General features: G+C 44.4%; 1 protein-coding gene across 3 annotated transcripts in view; it reads left to right on the top strand.

Moving 5' to 3' along the window:
* LOC109891153 (solute carrier family 12 member 5) overlaps nucleotides 1-21401 on the top strand; it is a 314019-nt gene that overhangs the window by 187500 nt on the left and 105118 nt on the right. For all 3 annotated transcript variants that reach the window (XM_031827141.1, XM_031827148.1, XM_031827150.1), the window contains exons 2-3: nucleotides 15287-15384; nucleotides 16284-16424. In XM_031827141.1, the coding sequence (XP_031683001.1) occupies nucleotides 15287-15384; nucleotides 16284-16424 (239 nt within the window). The remainder of the gene's footprint in view (nucleotides 1-15286; nucleotides 15385-16283; nucleotides 16425-21401) is intronic.

Raw genomic sequence — 21401 nt, 5'->3', positions numbered from 1 at the left:
CATCCTCTGGTAAGACACGGGGCTGGGGCCTATGCATACAGTGCCTTGCGAAAGTATTCGGCCCCCTTGAACTTTGCGACCTTTTGCCACATTTCAGGCTTCAAACATAAAGATATAAAACTGTATTTTTTTTGTGAAGAATCAACAACAAATGGGACACAATCATGAAGTGGAACGACATTTATTGGATATTTCAAACTTTTTTAACAAATCAAAAACTGAAAAATTGGGCGTGCAAAATTATTCAGCCCCCTTTAAGTTAATACTTTGTAGCGCCACCTTTTGCTGCGATTACAGCTGTAAGTCGCTTGGGGTATGTCTCTATCAGTTTTGCACATCAAGAGACTGACATTTTTTCCCATTAATCCTTGCAAAACAGCTCGAGCTCAGTGAGGTTGGATGGAGAGCATTTGTGAACAGCAGTTTTCAGTTCTTTCCACAGATTCTCGATTGGATTCAGGTCTGGACTTTGACTTGGCCATTCTAACACCTGGATATGTTTATTTTTGAACCATTCCATTGTAGATTTTGCTTTATGTTTTGGAACATTGTCTTGTTGGAAGACAAATCTCCGTCCCAGTCTCAGGTCTTTTGCAGACTCCATCAGGTTTTCTTCCAGAATGGTCCTGTATTTGGCTCCATCCATCTTCCCATCAATTTTAACCATCTTCCCTGTCCCTGCTGAAGAAAAGCAGGCCCAAACCATGATGCTGCCACCACCATGTTTGACAGTGGGGACGGTGTGTTCAGGGTGATGAGCTGTGTTGCTTTTACGCCAAACATAACGTTTTGCATTGTTGCCAAAAAGTTCAACTTTGGTTTCATCTGACCAGAGCACCTTCTTCCACATGTTTGGTGTGTCTGCCAGGTGGCTTGTGGCAAACTTTAAACAACACTTTTTATGGATATCTTTAAGAAATGGCTTTCTTCTTGCCACTCTTCCATAAAGGCCAGATTTGTGCAATATACGACTGATTGTTGTCCTATGGACAGAGTCTCCCACCTCAGCTGTAGATCTCTGCAGTTCATCCAGAGTGATCATGGGCCTCTTGGCTGCATCTCTGATCAGTCTTCTCCTTGTATGAGCTGAAAGTTTAGAGGGACGGCCAGGTCTTGGTAGATTTGCAGTGGTCTGATACTCCTTCCATTTCAATATTCCAATGTTCCTTGTTCTTCATGATGCTCTCTGCGCTTTTAACGGACCTCTGAGACTATCACAGTGCAGGTGCATTTATACGGAGACTTGATTACACACAGATGGATTGTATTTATCATCATTAGTCATTTAGGTCAACATTGGATCATTCAGAGATCCTCACTGAACTTCTGGAGAGAGTTTGCTGCACTGAAAGTAAAGGGGCTGAATAATATTGCACGCCCAATTTTTCAGCTTTTGATTTGTTAAAAAAGTTTGAAATATCCAATAAATGTCGTTCCCCTTCATGATTGTGTCCCACTTGTTGTTGATTCTTCACAAAAAAATACAGTTTTATATCTTTATGTTTGAAGCCTGAAATGTGGCAAAAGGTCGCAAAGTTCAAGGGGGCCAAATACTTTCGCAAGGCACTGTACATATGTTATCCTGGGAGGCTTGCTGGGCACACTAACACACACACACACACACACAGACTGTACGCACACATGCACGAGCACACACATCAGCTGTCACATCAACCACTGCAGGCTTGTCTGCTGACAGGGTGTCTGAAATCATGTTCAGCTCGGCTGTCTCCACCCGCTGTAAGTCAACTAGGCTAAAAAGATTGGGTGTGGACATGCAGAACAAATCACTCACCACTAAAAACGGAGGAACTTAAGATTCAAGACACATCACTATTAGATAATCAAGAACTTAGCATTTAGAATACATACACTGCAAAAAGTTGTACATTCAAACTGTTAACGGTTTTTGACTGTAAGAGTTGGGGCAAAAACCTGGTGTTTGTAACTAGTTGATTATGATTGTGTCATTTAAGTTTAAAAAAAGTGTCACATGCTTCAAATACAACAGGTGTAGACTTGACCGTGAAATGCTTGCTTACAAGCCCAACAATACAGAGTAAACAATTATAATAAAAAGTCAAATAGTAACACAAGAGGAATAAAATACACAAGAATGCAGCTATATACAGGGAGTACCAGTACCAGATCAATGTGCAGGGGTATGAGGTGTTTGAGGTAGACATGTACATGAAGGCAGGACTAGGCATCAGAATAGATAATAAGACTACAATACAGATCAGAGTAGAGCAGCATATTATGCGTGTAAAAATGTGTATGTGTGTGTGTTTATGTTGCTGGTCTGGGTGTGTGTGTTATGCTTGTGGGTGCATATGTACTGTAGTGTATGTGCAATTTAAGGCAGACAAAAGAAGACACTCTCAGTCCACCAGGGTCCACCAGGACACAACAGCCCCAGACACATAGATACAGCTCTCTGCTCTCAACGAGCAGAACCTCTGTCCTTTCCTGAGACCCACCAGGCATGTGTCCCAAATGGAACCCTTTTCCCTATTTTGTACACTAGGGCTCTGTTCAAAAGTAGCACACTATGTTGTAGGGAATAGGGTCCCGATTTGAACGCAGCCCAGGTTTTTCAAATATCCCAATACTAGTCTACCTAGGCTAGGGGCTGCTCCAAGTCTCTCTCTCACAGATTGTAATCAAAAGAAGTAAGGAGTTGGAGAAAACTCCTCACACTTACTCGCTAGTTAGTTTGCCTTTCTCTCTTGTTTCTCACTAGGGACATTGGGTAGATTGGTGCATGTAATGTAACGTAGCAGTAGCCTTGGGTTGAGGAAGTTTCGTTTTCTGGTACTTGTTTCTATGTTGTACAATGTAATGAGTTCATACACAATTCTTGAGACATTCATAAGCACCCCACAAGCATTCGTGTGTACTGAATGAAAACACCAAAATAGATATGGAGTTTGCTCTAATGTGGCAGATTGCTGGTACTGAACATACGGTACAAAGGAATGGTCCCTTACAGTGAGCATGTAACGGGATTCTTCCTGGGAAGGAGAGGCGGACCAAAATTCAGCATGGTTCTTTATACATCTTTAATCACGATGATAACGAACAATTACCAAAACCGTGAAAAACCAAAACAGCCCTATCTGGTGGAAACAAACACAGAGACAGGAACAATCACCCACAAAACCCAACACCAAACAGGCTACCTAAATATGGTTCCCAATCAGAGACAATGACTAACACCTGTCTCTGATTGAGAACCATATCAGGCCAAACACAGAAACAGACAAACTAGACACACAACATAGAATGCCCACTCAGATCACACCCTGACCAAACAAAACATAGAAACATACAAAGCAAACTATGGTCAGGGTGTGACAGAGCATTTATTTATGAATGCTTAAGTGGTATTTATGCAGTGCTTGTGAATGCTTTGCATAGTCATTTTCAACAGTCTTCGTGGCAATGCGTTAAAAGGGGGGAATTGTGTTTTTTTATAGGTGAATTGGATGTTTTAGCTGACACATGCGCCTTGGTGTTGTATCTGCACCGTTTACTGCAGAACTCCTGACTGTAGTTTTAAGTTTCATTAGTTGTGTCTACAGGATACACATTGTATACACCATCCAATTACATGCTTACTTGCAGGTTCCTTCTTGACAATGCAACAACAATAAGAAATAATAAGATAAGATTACGAACATAAAGAAAATGCTCAGTAGGGCCTCCAGAGTGGCCCAGCGGTCTAAGGCACCGCTTCACATTGATATCTGCGTTACTACAGATCCTGGTTTGATACCGGGCTGTGTCGCAGCCGGCCACATGCATCCTGACACGGTCGCCAGTTGTACGGTGTTTCCTCCGACACATTGGTACGGCTGACTTCCGTCTTAAGAGTGCTTTGTGTCAAGAAGCATTGCATTGTGTCAAGAGGCTTGGCGGGGTTGTGTTTCGGATGACACACGGCTCTTGATCTTCGCCTCTCCCTAGTCCATACTGTAACTACCAATTGAAGGAGAAAAATGTAGGAGAAAAATGGGGTAATTCTTTTATTTTTACATTTGCTCAGTTGAATAGAATAAACATTTTAGCATAAGTATAATACAGGAAGCTACCATTTTTTTGTCCAATATTTACACGTGTTTTGGGGAAAGGGGGATTGGGTGAACGTTTTTACTCTGTGCAGTATTTAGCAATATGAGTCTGGAAGCAGCAGTTGCGATGTGTGTGTAATGTGTGTGCTTGTTCATGTGTGGATGAGTGTATATCTGTATGGGTGTGTGCGTGAGTGAGTGCATGTGTGGTAAGGTGTGGAGAGTCAGTGCAGGTGGTCAGTCCAGTTCAAGTGTTCAGCTGTCTGATGACTTGTAGATAGAAACTGTCTCTGAGCCTGTTGGTATCAGACCTCATGCTGCCCGAGTGAGTGAACATTTTATGGCTGGGGTGTCTGGGGTCCTTGGTGATGCTACAGGTCTTCCTCAGGCACCGTTTCAAGTTGATGTCCTGGATGGGTAGGAGTACGGTCCCAGTTGAGGGACTTGCAATTCCAGTACCAGGCTGTGATGCAACCGGTCAATACATTCTTGATGGTGCAGCGGTAGTATTTGGACAGGACGCGGGGTGGCATGCCGAAATTCTTCAGCCGCCTTTGAAGGTAGAGATGATGTTGCGCCCTCTTACACAAGAGTGGTGGTGTTGTTGGTCCATGTCAATCAATTAAGTAAATGTATTTATAAAGCCCTTTTTACATCAGCCGATGTCACAAAGTGCTATACAGAAACCTAGCCTAAAACCCCAAACAGCAAGCAATGCAGATGTAGAAGGGCGGTAGCTCGGAAAAACTCCCTAGAAAGGCAGGAACCTAGGAAGAAACCTAGAGAGGAACCAGGCTCTGAGGGGTGGCCATTCCTCGTCTGGCTGTGCCGGGTTGAGATTATAACCATACATGGCCAAGATGTTTAAAAGTTCATAAATGACCAACAGGGTCAAGTAATAATAATAATCACAGTGGTTGTAGAGGGTGCAACAGGTCAGCACCTCAGGAGCAAATGTCAGTTGACTTTTCATAGCCGAGCATTCAGAGTTAGAGACAGCAGGTTCGGTAGAGAGAGAGAGTCGAAAACAGCAGGTCCGGGACAAGGTAGCAAGTCCGGTGAGCAGGTTAGGGTTCCATAGCCGCAGGCAGAACAGTTGAAACTGGAGCAGCAGCACGACCAGGTGGACTGGGGACTGCAATGAGTCATCAGGCCAGGTAGTCCTGAGGCATGGTCCCAGGACTCAGGTCCTCCGGGAGGGGAGGGAGAGGGAGAGAGAGAATTAGAGGGAGCATACTTAAATTCACACAGGACACTGGATAAGACAGGAGAAATACTCAATATAACAGATATAATACTAGATATAACAGACTCACCCTAGCCCCCGACACACAAACTACTGCAGCATAAATACTGGAGGCTGAGATAAGAGGGGTTGGGAGACACCGTGGCCCCTTCCGACAATACCCCCGGACAGGGCCAAACAGGCAGGAGGGTTATATCCTGCCTGTTTGGCCCTGTCCGGGGGTATTCACCCACTTTGCCAAAGCATAGCCCCCACACCACTAGAGGGATAGCTTCTAACCAACAACTTTCTACCCTGAGACAAGGCTGAGTATAGCCCACAAAGATCTCCCCCACGGCACGAAACCTGGACAGGAAGATCATGTCATTGACTCAACCCACTCAAGTGAAGCAACCATCCTAGGGACAAGATGGAAGAGCACCAGTAAGGCAGTGACTCAAACCCCATAATAGGGTTAGAGGCAGAGAATCCCGGTGGAGAGAGGGGAACCGGCCAGGCAGAGACAGCAAGGGTGGTTCGTCGCTCCAGTGCCTTTCCGTTCACCTTCACACCCCTGGGCCAGACTCCACTCAATCATAGGACTTACTGAAGAGATTATTCTTCAATAAAGACTTAAAGGTTGAGACTGAGTCTGCGTCTCTCACATGGATAGGCAGACCATTCCATAAAATTTGAGCTCTATAGGAGAAAGCCCTGCCTCCAGCTGTTTGCTTCAAAATTCTAGGGACAATAAGGAGGCCTGCGTCTTGTGACTGTAGCGTTTGTGTAGGTATGTACGGCAGGAACAAATCTGCGAGATTGGTAGGAGCAAGACCATGTAATGCTTTGTAGATTAGCAGTAAAACCTTGAAATCAGCCCTAGCCTTAACAGGAAGTCAGTGTAGAGAGCCTAGCACTGGAGTAATATGATCAAATTGTTTGGTTCTAGTCAAGATTAGTGCTTTGTCCGGGTAGCCGGAAAGTAGAGCATTGCAGTAGTCTAGTCCATGACAAAAGCATGGATTAACTTTTCTGCATCAGTTTTGGACAGAAAGTTTCAGAATTTTGCAATGTTAGAAAGATGAAAAAAAGTTGTCCTTAAAATAGTCTTGATATGTTCGTCAAAAGAGAGATCAGGGTCCAAAGTAACGCCAATGTTTTTCAGTTTTATTTGAGATGACTGTACAACCATCAAGATTAATTGTCAGATTCAACAGAATATCTCTTTGTTTCTTGGGACCTAGACCTAGCATCTCTCTTTTGTCCGAGTTTAAAAATAAAACATTTGCCGCCATCAACTTCCTTATCTGTCTGAAACACAGGCATCCAGGGAGGGTCTGAAACACAGACATACAGGGAGGGCAATTTTGGTGCTTCACCATGTACAGCTGTGTATTGTCCGCATAGCAGTGAAAGTTAACATTATGTTTCTGAATGACATCACCAAGAGGAAAAATATATAGTGAAAACAATAGTGGTCCTAAAACAGAACCTTGAGGAATACTGAAACTTACAGTTGATTTGTCAGAGGACAAACCATCCACAGAGACAAACTGATGTCTTTGCGACAGATAAGATCTAAACCAGGCCAGAACTTGTCCGTGTAGACCAATTTGGGTTTCCAATCTCTCCAAAAGAATGTGGTGATCGATGTCAAAAGCAGCACTAAGGTCTAGGAGACAGATGCAGAGCCTTAGAAGGTAATTTACCACCTTCACGAGTGCAGTCTCAGTGCTATGATGGAGTCTAAAATCAGACCGAAGCGTTTTGTATACATTTCAGGAATGTTTGAGGAATGGGAGATTCGATATAGGCCGATAGTTTTTTCTATTTTCTGGGTCAAGGTTTGGCTTTTTCAAGAGAGGCTTTATTACTGCTACTTTTAGTGAGCTTGGTTCACATCTGGTGGATAGAGAGTCGTTTATTATGTTCAACATAGGAGGGCCAAGCACAGGAAGCACCTCTTTCAGTAGTTTAGTTAGAATAGAGTCCAGTATGCAGCTTAAGGGTTTATCTGCCAGTACTATTTTCATGAATGTGTCAAAAGATACAGGATAAAACTATTTGAGTGTCTCCCATGATCCTAGGTCCTAGCAGTGTTGTGCAGACTCAGGACAACTGATCTTTAGAGAAATATGCAGATTTAAAGAGTCCGTAATTTGCTTTCTAATGACCATGATCTTTTCATCAAAGAAGTTCATGAATTTATCGCTGCTGAAGTGAAAGCCGTCCTCTCTTGGGGAATGCTTTTTAGTTCGCTTTGCGACAGTATCAAAAATACATTTTGGATGGTTCTTATTTAGCTCAATTAAGTTGGAAAAATAGGATGATCGAGCAGCGGTGAGGGCTCTATGATATTGCACGGTACTGTCTTTCCATGCTAGTCGGAAGACTTCCAGTTTGGTTGTGCCTTTTCCATTCCAATTTTCTGGAAGCTTGCTTCAGGGCTCTGATATTTTCTGTATACCACGGAGCTAGTTTCTTATGACAAATGTTTTGTTTTTAGGGGTGCGACTACATCTAGGGTATTACGCAAGATTAAGTTAAGTTCCTCAGTTAGGTGGTTAACCGATTTTAGTATTCCAACGTCCTTGGGTAGGTGGAGGGAGTCTGGAAGGGCATTTAGGAATCTTTCGGTTGTCCGAGAATTTATAGCACGGCTTTTGATGATCCTTGGTTGGGTCTAAGCAGGTAATTTTTTGTAATTGCAAACGTTAAAAAAATCTGCACTTAAAAATATCTGTACTTATTGGAGGCACAGACACTGTTTCATCCTTTCCTACACTTAAATTACGTTTGCCTAACGAATGCCCCTGAAGCTGGCTTGCAGCACAGTTATCCTCGCCATTTATCCTCGCCATTTATCCTGTATATTATGAGTACAGCTTCTGCAGTCAGATGGCATAATATTAATGTTACTACTTAGCTTCGACTGGTGGAGGTCCTGCAGAAACATGTGCAAATAAAGCGTCAGAGGTAAAAAAGTTGAATGAAAAAAGGAAAAATATAAAATGGTTATTAAAAATTAGAAAGTAAAAACCATAAAGTTGTCAGCTAGCCAGTCAGCTAGCCAGGTAACGTTCAGCAGCACGTAAACAAGTCCACAAGTTGTGACCGGCCTGTCAAGTCCTCAGCGATGTGGATGCCAAGGAACTTAAAACTGCTGACTCTTTCTACTGCAGCCCTGTTGATGTGGATCGGGGCATGTTCCCTCCTCTGATTCCTAAAGTCAACATTCAACTCCGTTGTTTTGCTGATGTTGAGGGAGAGGTTGTTGTCTCGTCATTGTTGGTTATCAGGCCTTCAACCGCGGTGTCCTGTATCTTTTGGATGTATGCGCTTACATACACATGAGTTCTGATGTTGTTATGTCAACTTTTGGGTTCAGGAAATGTGTGGGAAATAGTGTGCAATCCAAATGCATTGCCAAAAAATCACCAGCCTTATACCCTTATACGATAAGCATGACAGATAATATGCAAATGCTACTTTTTGTGAATACGATGAAACAGGATCATCTTATTTTAAGATTTGTTGTCTCATACACACACACACACACACACACACACACACACACACACACACACACACACACACACACACACACACACACACACACACACACACACACACACACACACACACACACACACACACACACACACACTTCATTGAACATGTCAGGAAACTCAGCCAGTGGTGATGAATGGACCAGTTTAATCTGAATAGTTTGGTAAAGGCAGTTTGGCTACAGTTTCAGGGTCCATAAAAGGGCCCTTTGAAGTGAAGTGGGCTTTGTATTATGAAAGGTGCAGTTTACCCATAAACAGAGGGAGAAAATGGGAGCTTTAAGAAGACTAATGGAGCAGGAGCACAAAGGCTTTAACCTTACAGCATCCATGAAGCAACGGTGAAAGGGTGACATTAGACTTCTTTATGTGCCACTGCACATTGACTGCACACACACACACACACACATACACACACACACACACACACACACACACACACACACACAAACACATGTGCATGTTCACTCACAGAAATGCCCACTCACACACAGAGATCATCAAGACTGAATCACATGCTCACTAAGCAGTGTATTGCAAAATACAGTGAGCGTCAAGTCAATACCCCATTCAAAATCACCCTTCTGTCAAAAGAAGAACATGGTGATGACAGAGTGTTTGAATTGGAGAATGCTCACATAATAGGCTGGACCTCTCTCTCTTTCTCCTTCACTGTCATGTCTGTCTTGGTATTTAAGTCTTGTTTCTATATTTCTCTCAGCCTCTTCAACTTCTTTCTTTCTTTCCCTCGCTCTCTCCCCTCTCTCTCTCTTCATCTACATGCTCTCTCTCTTTCTCTCAGACCCTTTCCTAGTCCCTACTTCTCTCTCTCTCCCCCCTTTCCTCTGGGAGTGATTTCACACCTTTCCCTCCCATCTCTCTTCAGGGTAGGCTATTTTCTCCGGGTTCATGCCGTGAGATGGGTTTTCTCTGTCTGACAGGCAGTACTCCGAGAGCTCTACTTGTTCCCAGCTGTCAACAGAGACAAGGGAAAAGGGCTGTTGACAGTTCGACTGGGAGTGTGTGCTCACTGTCCTGTCATCTGGGATTTTGGGACGAGAATCTGTCTGGGCCAAGGGAGACAAGGGTCAGTCGGCAGGATACGCCTCAGGTGCTAATTTGCGGCGGCAATTCACACCTGCACATATTCCATTAAAATCGGTAGGCGAGATGTCGTCTTCGATCAGACCCGGCAAGTGGATAACTGATCGGGACCGAACGAACCCCTTTCCCCATCAGACCTGGCGTTTGGATCTCTCTCTCTCTCGCGCAGTATTCAATTTGAGCCTAGCTCGTTTCTCCTCTGTCAGGAGCACCTTATCCAAAAATGTGCCAAGTGTAATAAAAGTGTGATAGGTTTTGGGTCGGCGTCCTGAATTGGCATCACTTTGGCACCGGTGTGGAAATTTTCCTCCGAGATTGGTTCACTGGCATGTGGGGAGTGAGGGTGAATTTTAAATGTATGACCTCATGAAAATATGTCAATCTCCTCTTCTCTGGCTTTGCTCCTCTCTCCTCCCTCCCCCACTCCCCCCTCCACCCTCTTCTTCCCTCCCTATTACACAGCTTAAAAAAGGTAAAGGAGTCGAGGTGTGAATCACCTTAGCTCTGCAGGCAATTATTCTACCAGTGTATAAGGAATTGGTTCAATCCCTCTTTCTTCCTCCCTCCCTCTCTCATCCTCCTTTCCCTGTCTCCCTTCTTCCTTCCAGCCCTGTCAAGCTCCACAGCCCACCAATTAATGCAACTCATGGCCCTCTAGGCAGTCACTGTGCAGGAGTGATGTTCCTCTGCCTAGTGGTTACACTGCACAGAACAGGGACTGCTCCTCTCCAAACCCTGCCTGCCAGGCTGCCAAGTACCTGGAGGACCATGATCGTGAAGCTCCAATGAGGATGCAGTACACCGCACCCCACTGCGGCGGCTTGCCTGACAGAGTCTGTTTGATGGAGCTGAGAGTCTGGGGAAAGAAGAACGGCCGGTCAAGTAGTGCACTATATAGGGAATAGGGTGCCATTTGGGACACACATACACTCCACTGTATGGCCACAAAGCTTTTTTAATACATTTAATACTAATATTATACACGATACAGAGAGGGATTATAAAAGGGTATAGGTCCAAACCAGATAAGATAAGTCAGTTAAATCATGCAATAGGTATAATGATAGTGTATTGTGTCCATTTTTCATGTACACATGAAAATGTCAATATCGGGTCATAAAATGACAAGGAACCTCACAAATTCAAACTGTAATGAAAAACAAAGAATAATATACAAATCAATGTGTGTTATTCTTAGACCCTATAATATCTGAATCGTTGTTTTCTCTTGCAGTAGCATATCCCACCCTCACCGCCAGTATCTAAAGACAGTAAACAAATGGAGTTTTGGAGGGATCGCCGATTTGTATTCAACTTCTTGGTCTTTCATACAAGCATCCTTCTGCCAGGTGTCTGAGGCAGATAGCTGATGGATAGTCCTAGCGTTTAAGAGAAATTAAAGCTGATGTGCGGTATGGCACAAAGCCGTGAGAGACAATTACAATGCCTACCCGTTCATGATGGGAAGACAACGTCGCTGGTCAACGTGCTAAGAGCTAGGATAGCTCTCTCCTAGCTCTCTTTGTAAATGTGCCAAAGTCCTTTTGCCCATTGCGTCTCCAGCCAATCAGAAAATGGCTGCCGTCAGCTTTTGGTTGGTTGAAGTTGAGAGCGGCTGTGTCAAAGGCGGAACCTCCATGGCAGGGCTGCATGAAAACTCATGTTGAGATTGCGCACCTGCTTAGTGCATATTGATAATAATTGGAGGGATGTCGTGCATACTCAGTTTTCCCACGGGTAAATTGCTTTGTCCTGTCAATAGTTGGTTTTGTGAGGAGAACATTGTTGCATTGCTATCATTGGTAGCATTCTATGTTAATTGGAAATGTGACAATATGACAATATGACAATATGACGTGCGTGTGTCAGTGGATGTGTGTGTGTGTGTGTGACAGAGAGAGAAGAGAGACAGAGATAGAAGGAAGGAAAGAAAGAAAGAGATCAGCTACATATCTATTTATGGCCCTATGTGGGCATGTGTAGGCATGATTTTATGTGTCCGTTTGTGTGTATTCAAATAGCCCAGTGTTGGTTTAGTGACAGTGTGGGTTTGCTTTGCTTTCGGTTGGCACCGATCTGACATTTTCGCAGAGCATAATAGTTAGCACTGATGGCTGCCTTAGAATCACACTCTATAATCTGCACCACATGAGTACTACAGTACAGATTGCATAGCAATGCTGACCGGACATCATTCACCTTATACCTACTGTTGTAACCATGTCAGCAAGCTGGGTCACTGCATCGAGATAACCCACAGCTCAATTATGGCACAAGGATGAGCAGTGAGCAGCACACCTCTGGGGTGAGCCAGATGGGATGAGTGCATGAGGTAGCTAATGCACATGAATTAAGCCATTTGGCAATGCACTGTGTGGGGGATACTGCAAATATTAACATGTACCCCAGAAATATTAACATGTACCCCAGAAATGGGGGTCAGTTCCATTTCAAATCCTGTCGGTTGAATTGGACATGGCACCTCTCTGTACGAAATACAATTCAATCCCTGAATTGCCTAGGGTTGAGAGGAAATTGACACCGAAACCCAGCCCGAAAACACCCGTAAATGGCCTCTACCGTTGTTAGCTTAGCACTCTGAAAGAGTCAACATTCACTCGTGTGTCTCTTCACCTTCAAGGAGACCCCTTAAACTCTGTCCACATTTCGTGGGGTTCTATCTGTGCAAGAGCTGCGCGAAGCTGAAAATATGAGCTTCTGCGCTGCGCTACACTGAGCTTGTGCATTCTACGCAGCACAATCACCCACTGTACAATGGAAAGCTCAGATTTTCAAGGCTTAAGCTAACTTCTGGAGACTGTCAATTGTTCCATTCGTAAACAATAAGAATACCTATCGCAACATCAATGGGTATGACACAAAAATACTTGTTTTACTGTTCTTTCTGAATAATCACTACGATGTTCCAAGGCAAATAACAAGAGAAAAGTAATAAGGAATTCATGAACACATTATATCCTCCTGCTTCTAGCCCAGCATTTGGTTTGTAACAGCGGGGGTTTGTAGGGACCATGTTAGAAACCGGTTTAAAAAAGCAATAAGGCACTTTGGGGGTTTGTGGTATATGGCCAATATCCAGGCACTCTGCTTTGTGTCGTGCATAAGAACCGCCCTTAGCTGTGGTATATTGGCATTGTACTACACACCCCAAAAATGCCCAAAATGTTAGGAATCCCTCTCTACTCATGGCCACATCATATATATCATTGAAATCTGCTCACATGTCATTTTACGCCAACTCACAGAACCATTTAACCAAGATGTAGTTAAATAAGCAGCGGTGACATTGACTAGCAGCAGGGGGGTGGAGACGGGAGGATGAAGAGGGAGGGGGGGGGATTCTCCAGGGGCCTGCAAGTGACTGGAAATCTTCAAGAGCCTCCTGCCAGGAACATAACATGCTCTCGAGTGGTGACGCGCCAAATGCCTTGTCACCTTTTGATAAGTAATCATGGGAGAGTCACTCCGCTGACCCGTCTGCTGCATAGCGCTGTCTGTGACGTCACCGTTTTCTGATAATATTAACATATAGGATATACAGTATATGCCTCCTCATATATTTACTTTGTAACTGAGATATGGGGAAAGGGGAGTACACAATCAATGTTACATATACCATACATTCCAAGTTTGGGAATATTGGAATGTTTTTCAATCAAGCCCTGTGACGTCATATGCATAGGGATTTCAGTATAGAATTTACTGATGATATTATGATAGGGCATAGGGCATATGCTGCAGCACCAGTTCATACTGTCACTGATATTTGGAATAGTGAGTACATCATCAATGTTATTACACATCATCTTTGGGACCGTTGATGACATTTTACTTTTGAGAAATGACATTTCAGGTATGTACTAAACACAGACTGTATTCTTCCCCCAGAGTTTGGTTCACAATGTACTTGCATGGCGGGATGAGATTGACGAACGATAAGTAGAGAAGGGTCAAAGAAAAAAAAGGCAGGATGTCTTTGAGGACCATCACTTATTTTCATACATTCATCATGGTTCCTTTTGATGTTGGAATTCCAATTCATTTACTATCAGGAGAGATGGGCCGGGGGAGAGATAAAGGATATGAGAGTTGTGTAGACCACTCACTTTTAGGGTGTATTACCCTGTCAAGCACAACACTGCTCAAGTATGACTCAAGCTGTCTCTTCTTAGATGATCTAAGGAAGGCTGGCAGGCTGTTCAGCAAAAGATCAAATGACCTGGGCTTTGAATCCCAGGGGAGTCTTACAACAGCCTAAAGCCTTGTGTTCGTATGTGTGTGCGGGCATTGATTTCTTTACAACATAGTAGTGATTCCTGTATATTAATGTACAGTACAGTGCATGTGTGCAGTTTTCTTCTGGAGTACATCTGATATTATTGTCTATGGGTGGAAATATATGACGTGCCCTGAAAAACCCACAACATGTTGGATTAATTGGACAGGCCTACATTTTAAACAGAGCAGGTATTTTTGGTTTGGTGTGGGGCGACGTGAGCTGGAATTGAAGTACCGCCAGTAGCTTTTAATATTCTCCTTCCGCAGCTCTCTGTGTCTTTGCCTCTCTCTCTCTCTCTCTCTCTCTCTCTCTCTCTCTCTCTCTCTCTCTCTCTCTCTCTCTCTCTCTCTTCTCTCTCTCTCTCTCTCTCTCTCTCTCTCTCTCTCTCTCTCTCTCTCTCTCTCTCTCTCTCTCTCTCTCTCTCTCTCTCTCTCTCTCTCTCTCAGTTTTTTCCATTTCCCTTTCTCTGTCTCTCAGTCTCTCATCACCCACTCTCTCCTTCACTCCCCCATAGAGAGTACAGAGGGGGCATGCAGTTAGCGGTACACTACCGTCAACCGCACAGGCTGCGTTTTCACTAAAAATAGCTTGACTCGTGGCACAGTCCAAGACATGACCCCAGGTGAGAGGAGCTTAGAGCGTAAATTAAAATATGTGTTTCAGGGAAGGTCGTCCTTGCAAGTTCGACTGACAGGCAAGCGAGTGTGAAACCCAGTGGACTTTTTTTAAAGTGAGCACTTAACTGGGGCTATCAGCCTTGCTCAAAGCCTTGCAGTCCCAAAACATGACATCACATATGTGATGGGTCTCTTGTTTGGGGAATGAAGCTCTGATGGGCAAAGGCTTCTGTTTATTCATAAAAACGTAGTGAATCAAATTACGCATTGCGCTTTTAAGGTATCGAATTATAGAACAGGGAGACGTGAGAAACATTTGACCATTTTAGGTATTGAATAGAATGGGGATGCATTGTATTTCAGCCCATCTGATGATGGTTCTGTGTCTCTTCTGTCAGGTGATGGGAACCCCAAGGAGAGCAGCCCTTTCATCAACAGCAGTGAAGCCACAGAGAAGAGCCAGCAATACGATGGCAAACATATGGCTCTGTTTGAGGTATGTATAGACACACACACACATGCAGGAACGAATGCACAGACTGACGGACGTGTGGACGGACGGGCAAACAGATACCTACTCATGCATATGCAACGAAAGCCAACTGTATGATGACCAGAGTATGGTCCTGCCTGTGAGACTGGAATTTGTAGGCAGACACACACACACACAAAAACACATACACACACACACACATTCACGGATCAGCGAGTGATTGAATAAGGGCCCTGGCATCGATTAATGAGGGTAATTACTGTTTGAAGGGCGAGTGAACACCACAGGTTAATACAAGCACAGTTCCTAACTGCTACAGAAAATTACTGAGACAAAGCCATTTACCTTCATAAGCAAAAAGCCAAGTGTATTACATTGTTTCTCAAAGGGATCCTCATTTGAAATGATGAGTGGTTTGCTGCATATACTGTATTAAGTAGCTTGTATTCATATTGCACATTTCATATTGCTTCCCGCTTTATTTTGCATCACGTCATCTTCCATCTTGCAGGGAATCCATCTTGCAGGGAATCCATCTTGCAGGGAATCCATCTTGCAGGGAATCCATCTTGCAGGGAATCCATCATGCAGGGAATTCATCTTGCAGGGAATCCATCATGCAGGGAATCCATCTTGCAGGGAATCCATCATGCAGGGAATTCATCTTGCAGGGAACCCATCATGCAGGGAATCCATCTTGCAGGGAATCCATCTTGCAGGGAATCCATCTTGCAGGGAATTCATCATGCAGGGAATCCATCTTGCAGGGAATCCATCATGCAGGGAATCCATCATGCAGGGAATCCATCTTGTGTCAATATGCTCACTACTTGCCTACTGCAGTTTTATTTTGGAATTGACCAATTGTTATGTTATCCTGTTTGTGTCAATGTACTTTGCAGGAGGAGATGGAGACCAGTCCCATGGTATCGTCTATGCTCAGTAGTCTGGCCAACTACTCCAACCTCCCCCAGGGCAGCAAGGAGCACGAGGAGGAGGCCGACAATGAGGAGGAAGACAAAAAGAAGAAGAAACCTGTCAAGGTAAGTCGCTGTTGCAACACAGGTCAGTCAGACCAGTAACACAGCACTGGTCAGTCAGACCTGTAACAACACTGGCCAGTCAGACGGCAGGTAGCCTAGTGGTTAGAGTGTTTGACTAGTAACCGAAATGTTGCAAGATCAAATCCCTGAGCTGACAAGGTAAAAATCTGCCCCTGAACAAGGCAGTTAACCCACTGTTCCTAGGCTGTCATTGAAAATAAGAATTTGTCCTTAACTGACTTGCCTAGTTAAATAAAGGTAAAAAGAAAAGAAAAGACCTGTAACACAGCACTGGTCAGTCAGACCTGTAAAATAGCACAACTCAGGCAGAGCCTGACTCACAGCCTTTTCACCCTGAGTTTTCCCCCCATCTATTTCTGTTTGGTTTCATTCTATATTTGGTTCTCAATGATTTTTTCTGGCTCTCTGTTTACCTTCCTCATTTTTGTCAGTCCTTTTTACCTGGACTGTTCCTCTGCATTAGCGTTTAAGTTACTTACTTTTACAGTCTTTTCAGTTGCCCCTTTCTTTTATCTTCCACTATATCCCTGCACCAACCTCCTACCCACCAGTCCAGGGAAATGGCTGACTAGAGCAGAGAGTTGAGAGATAGATATATCGGACTCAGTACTCCTCCAATGGAAGTGCCGGGCAGCAGAGGCTAATCTTCCCGGTCACCTTCCCCGGCCCTTCGATACTTAATTAGCCTGCTCGGTACGCCAAGCAGCTGCTTCTCCAATCAGCAGCCCATTCCAAAGGCAATCTCCCCATCAACAGGAGAGGCTTTTCATTAAGGCAGCCCGATGGCGTTTTGTCATTCCGACAACGATCCCTTTCTCTCTCCTCTCCTCTTTCCTCTCTCTCCCTTTCATCATCAACCCATTGAGTATGACAGGCCGATCGTTTTGTACTGCGCAGTGTGAAAAGAGAGATTAGAGGGTTTTCATACCGTGTGACATCAGGGAACAGTCTGGAGGTTGCCGGGGTTAAGATGGACACCGTTCCCCCAATCTGTGGGGGTGTTTTTCCCCTGTGAGTTTCTATTGGGAAGAATTATGGTGTGGTGAAAAATACTGCATCCCCATCTCTAATGGTGCTTTCCTTCCAGGTCATTGTGTTTTACAATGCCTCTTCATTTTCTCATTAGAAGCCCCAGTCTTGCATTTAGTATTCATGCCGGTAGCCCTGCGAAGATTGTATCTTGATTAATGTTGCTTCATGTTATACTACAGTTCCGTCTGCAGTTTGACAGTGTTGATAATCGAGCTAAATGGAGATTTCACAGCTTACATATGCCCCTACTTAGCAAACAGAAAGTAGGGTTAAAACTAAACAGTATTCATTGCTATCCTGTAGCAGAATATTCCAGCAAGCAGGAATGACCATTTAGTAATAATTCTGGCCTGCAGCACTTCATGTTCTTCCTATGTACTTGGCTAAATGACACACATACACATATAGACATAGGCACTTGTTCTACCCATGCACAAACATCCCCCCCTTCCCCCTTTCTCTCTCTCCTCTCCCTTCCCCTCTTTCTCTCTCACACTCACCATAGACATACAAATACACACACACACACACACACACACACACACACACACACACACACACACACACACACACACACACACGCGCACGCACACACACACACACACACACACACACACACACACACACACACACACACACACACACACACACACACACACACACACACACACACACACACACACACACACACACACACACACACATACACACACACACCTCTTCTTCTCGCCTCACTCCCTCTCCTCTCCTTCTCTCTTCTACCTCTCCCTGCCTCTGTCTCTCTCCTACACACACACAAACACCATTGACCAGTGTGCAGCGGGTTAATCCACACCTGTAGGCGGACATTTGGAGGGAGATATTTGGTGCCCTCTCTCCTCTCTCTCTCCCCCTCTTTAGTAATTCAGCACACCTGAGCTGAAACGCATTAGCCCTGTCAACTCCTGTTTACGCAACAGAGCGCGAAGATGGCATTGCAAGCTTCTAGCCCCCGCTTCCCACACCTCTCGTTGCACCTCAGCACTTGTATTGCTTTAGAAGTCGAGGTACAGCATCTGTGCTCGCTCTGCTTGCTATATTATCACCTCAATTGTACAGTACTGTATACCCTCCAGCTACGTCAGCTTTCTTCCAGACAGTTACTGCAGTAGTGAGTTCAAGTCCGCTCTTCTCTTTTCCCCTCAGCAACAGATCTTCTTTCTTCTCCTCTCCTTTCTTCTTTTTTTCCTATTTCCTAATCTCCTCAGCTGTATCTCCCCTCCTCGTTTTTGTCTTGTTCCATCCTCTGCAGCTAGGTCGTCCATTTACTCTCCTTTCCTACACCTTTTTTTCTCTCTCTTCATCTTTCCTCCTCCCTCACCTCATCTCCTCATTTCTCTTCTCCTCTTCTCTCACCTGACCCCATTTATCTCCTTCTCCCCACCCAAAACCAATCTCTTATACCAGGAAAAAGCTGTCCAAATGCCTTAACCAGTCCTCTATATATCCTCTTAAGCTGCCTACACACTACATGACACACAACACTTAACAGAGTTCTAGAAGCACATTTAATGGCTTTCATGATGGCATTTATGTAATGCGTGAGACGATAAATATCAAACGTGTTTTGCTTTTGTTTAGGAGCCTGTACAACATTAGTAGACCATCTGTAGACAGCGCTCGTAGAACCTTTCACATAACACGAAAGAAGGAAGGCAGCAGTCCCATTCCTTGAGTGCTTTTTCTATATTGGATAGAGACTGTGAGATAGAGAAAGTTGAAAGAGGGTTTGTGTCAGAAGGGTGTGGGCCAGATTAGAATACACACCGACACATGTGGTCTGAATTCAGCGACCCTAACAGCTAAACAACCCCAGGCCATGAAGGGTGCATTTGTAAAGAATCCTTATCGGCCTCCAGTGTTTGTGTCTGTGGAGAATAAGAGGGCCCTGTGAGTGATCTCAGGTGGCTGGGGTGGATAAGGGTCGAGTGAGGGGGTGATTGAGTAAGGGTTGGCGAGGATGGGGGCACCTGGGTAGCAAGGTGGCAGAGAGCTGGTTCTGAAGCAGCTGTTATGAGCAGGGGGGGGAGGGGGGTTGGCAGGAGGTGGAGCCTGCTGTGGGACCACCACACCTGAGCCAGATAGCACTGGGCTGATCGCGTATCCCAGGGGGTCGTGGGGCAGCTGTCTCTTCTCAACATCGCGGCGCCAACCCGTAGTGGCAATGTAGTCGCCGCTTTCTCCATTCTCGACTGTTCCAGCTCCAACGGTCCAGAGGGAAATCATCATGCTGCTAGCTACCAGCCGATTTTCTATTGGGCCTCACTAGTTCTCCCGATTCTAGAAGTCTAGGTCCGGGAATGAAATGCCAATTGAATGTGAATGGAAGTGGAGCTCCCTAAAATAGAGCCATTGGATCCCCCATACGGAGTAATTCAATAGAAACAAGTGTCCCATCTGCTGTGGCTACTTCTCAATGTAGACACATTCTTTATTTTATTTTTTTCGATATGTTTTTTTCTTCCCAATCTTGTGGCATTTTGGCCAATCTCAACAAGTATATTCTTGTTAATTATTATTGTGTAGGCTACAGGACATGCTCACTGTCTATCTGCCTGGTAGCTTTATAATAATCTTACTGAGACCCTGCATGTGTCCCAAATGGCACCTACATAATGCTCTCAGGTGGCTGTACTCAAGTGGCTGCACTATCGAGGGAATAAGGTGCCATGTGGGACAGAAAGTTAACAAACAACCCTATGTTGTAAACAGTGTTGAAGCTTGTAGATAGCAATTTTCACAGCTTTTTTCCAATCTGGGTGTATGTTTCTGCAGGGATATATTGTGTATTGTTAGCCATCGAGACCACTCCGACAGTAGACTGAGATGCAGGGCTGAGGGTCTTTTGTGTTACTCTACTGTGTGTGGAAGCGCTGAAAATGACATCATTTGCCATATGGAGAACAACTATGGAGGGCTATATCTCACTTTGATTGTTGCTGTATTCACCTTTTGTGGGGTCTTGTTGTGTAATGGGTATTTGTCCACCTAGTGTGAATGGTGTTGTTGAGAATAGAGTGTAGATAGAAAGAGCCCATTGATATACACATACAGTAGCTAGGTGACTTCCCAAATGGAACCGTATTCCCTTTATAGTGCACTACTTTTGACAAGGGCCCATACTGCCCTGGTTTGGATATTTTCTTTTCACATGGTCCTTTCCAGCGCGATTCTAGGAACTATGGTGGATGCCTAACCAGGCCATCACTGTACAGCTCAGCATGGTTCAGCTCAGTAGTGTGAAAAGGGTATTAGAGGGAATAATGACGCAGCTATCAAATTGAATTCACAGTTACACTGTTGCTTGTTTTCACTGATTTAAGATGTGCTCCGGTTGAGAGTGTTTAGACACATTAATAAGGTGTCCATGTTAGGACAGTCTCAGGATTGTCCTAATGTGGACACCATACATAAAGGTCAACTGGGGAAATCAGAAGTTACAAGTACTCTTCAGATACTTTTTTGTAGAGGGGCGCTCTGTTAATTTGACCGCCCTCAAACAGGGTGGTTGCGCAAAGGACAGGAAGCTAGCAAAGCGCTGCATCATTCAACATCGTAGTACCTATAGAAAATACATTTCATCTTGGGCGCCTCTCTCGTGTGATTTGTTACACACTATTGCGTGCTATGTAAATGGAAGGATACAGTGTTGTCACTAGTAACGTACAGTAAATGTTATTAGAATCTGACTCTGACCCCTATACTCCGGCTATAGTCCCCTGATCATGTTTCTGCAGGGACAGCGATTTACAGCAGTTTTTCAACTCTACACCAAAGTACAGATGGAAGGTGAACTTTCAGCCCACTACACCTGGAGTGTATTGTATATTACATACACACCTGAAGCGACTATAGCCCAGCCACTTGTATGGAAGTTCATGGAAA

The sequence above is a fragment of the Oncorhynchus kisutch genome, linkage group LG1, assembly GCF_002021735.2.
Source record: "Oncorhynchus kisutch isolate 150728-3 linkage group LG1, Okis_V2, whole genome shotgun sequence".
NCBI lineage: Eukaryota > Metazoa > Chordata > Actinopteri > Salmoniformes > Salmonidae > Oncorhynchus > Oncorhynchus kisutch.
Note: the sequence above shows the minus strand (reverse complement) of the source record. Positions and strands in the feature narration are given on the sequence as shown.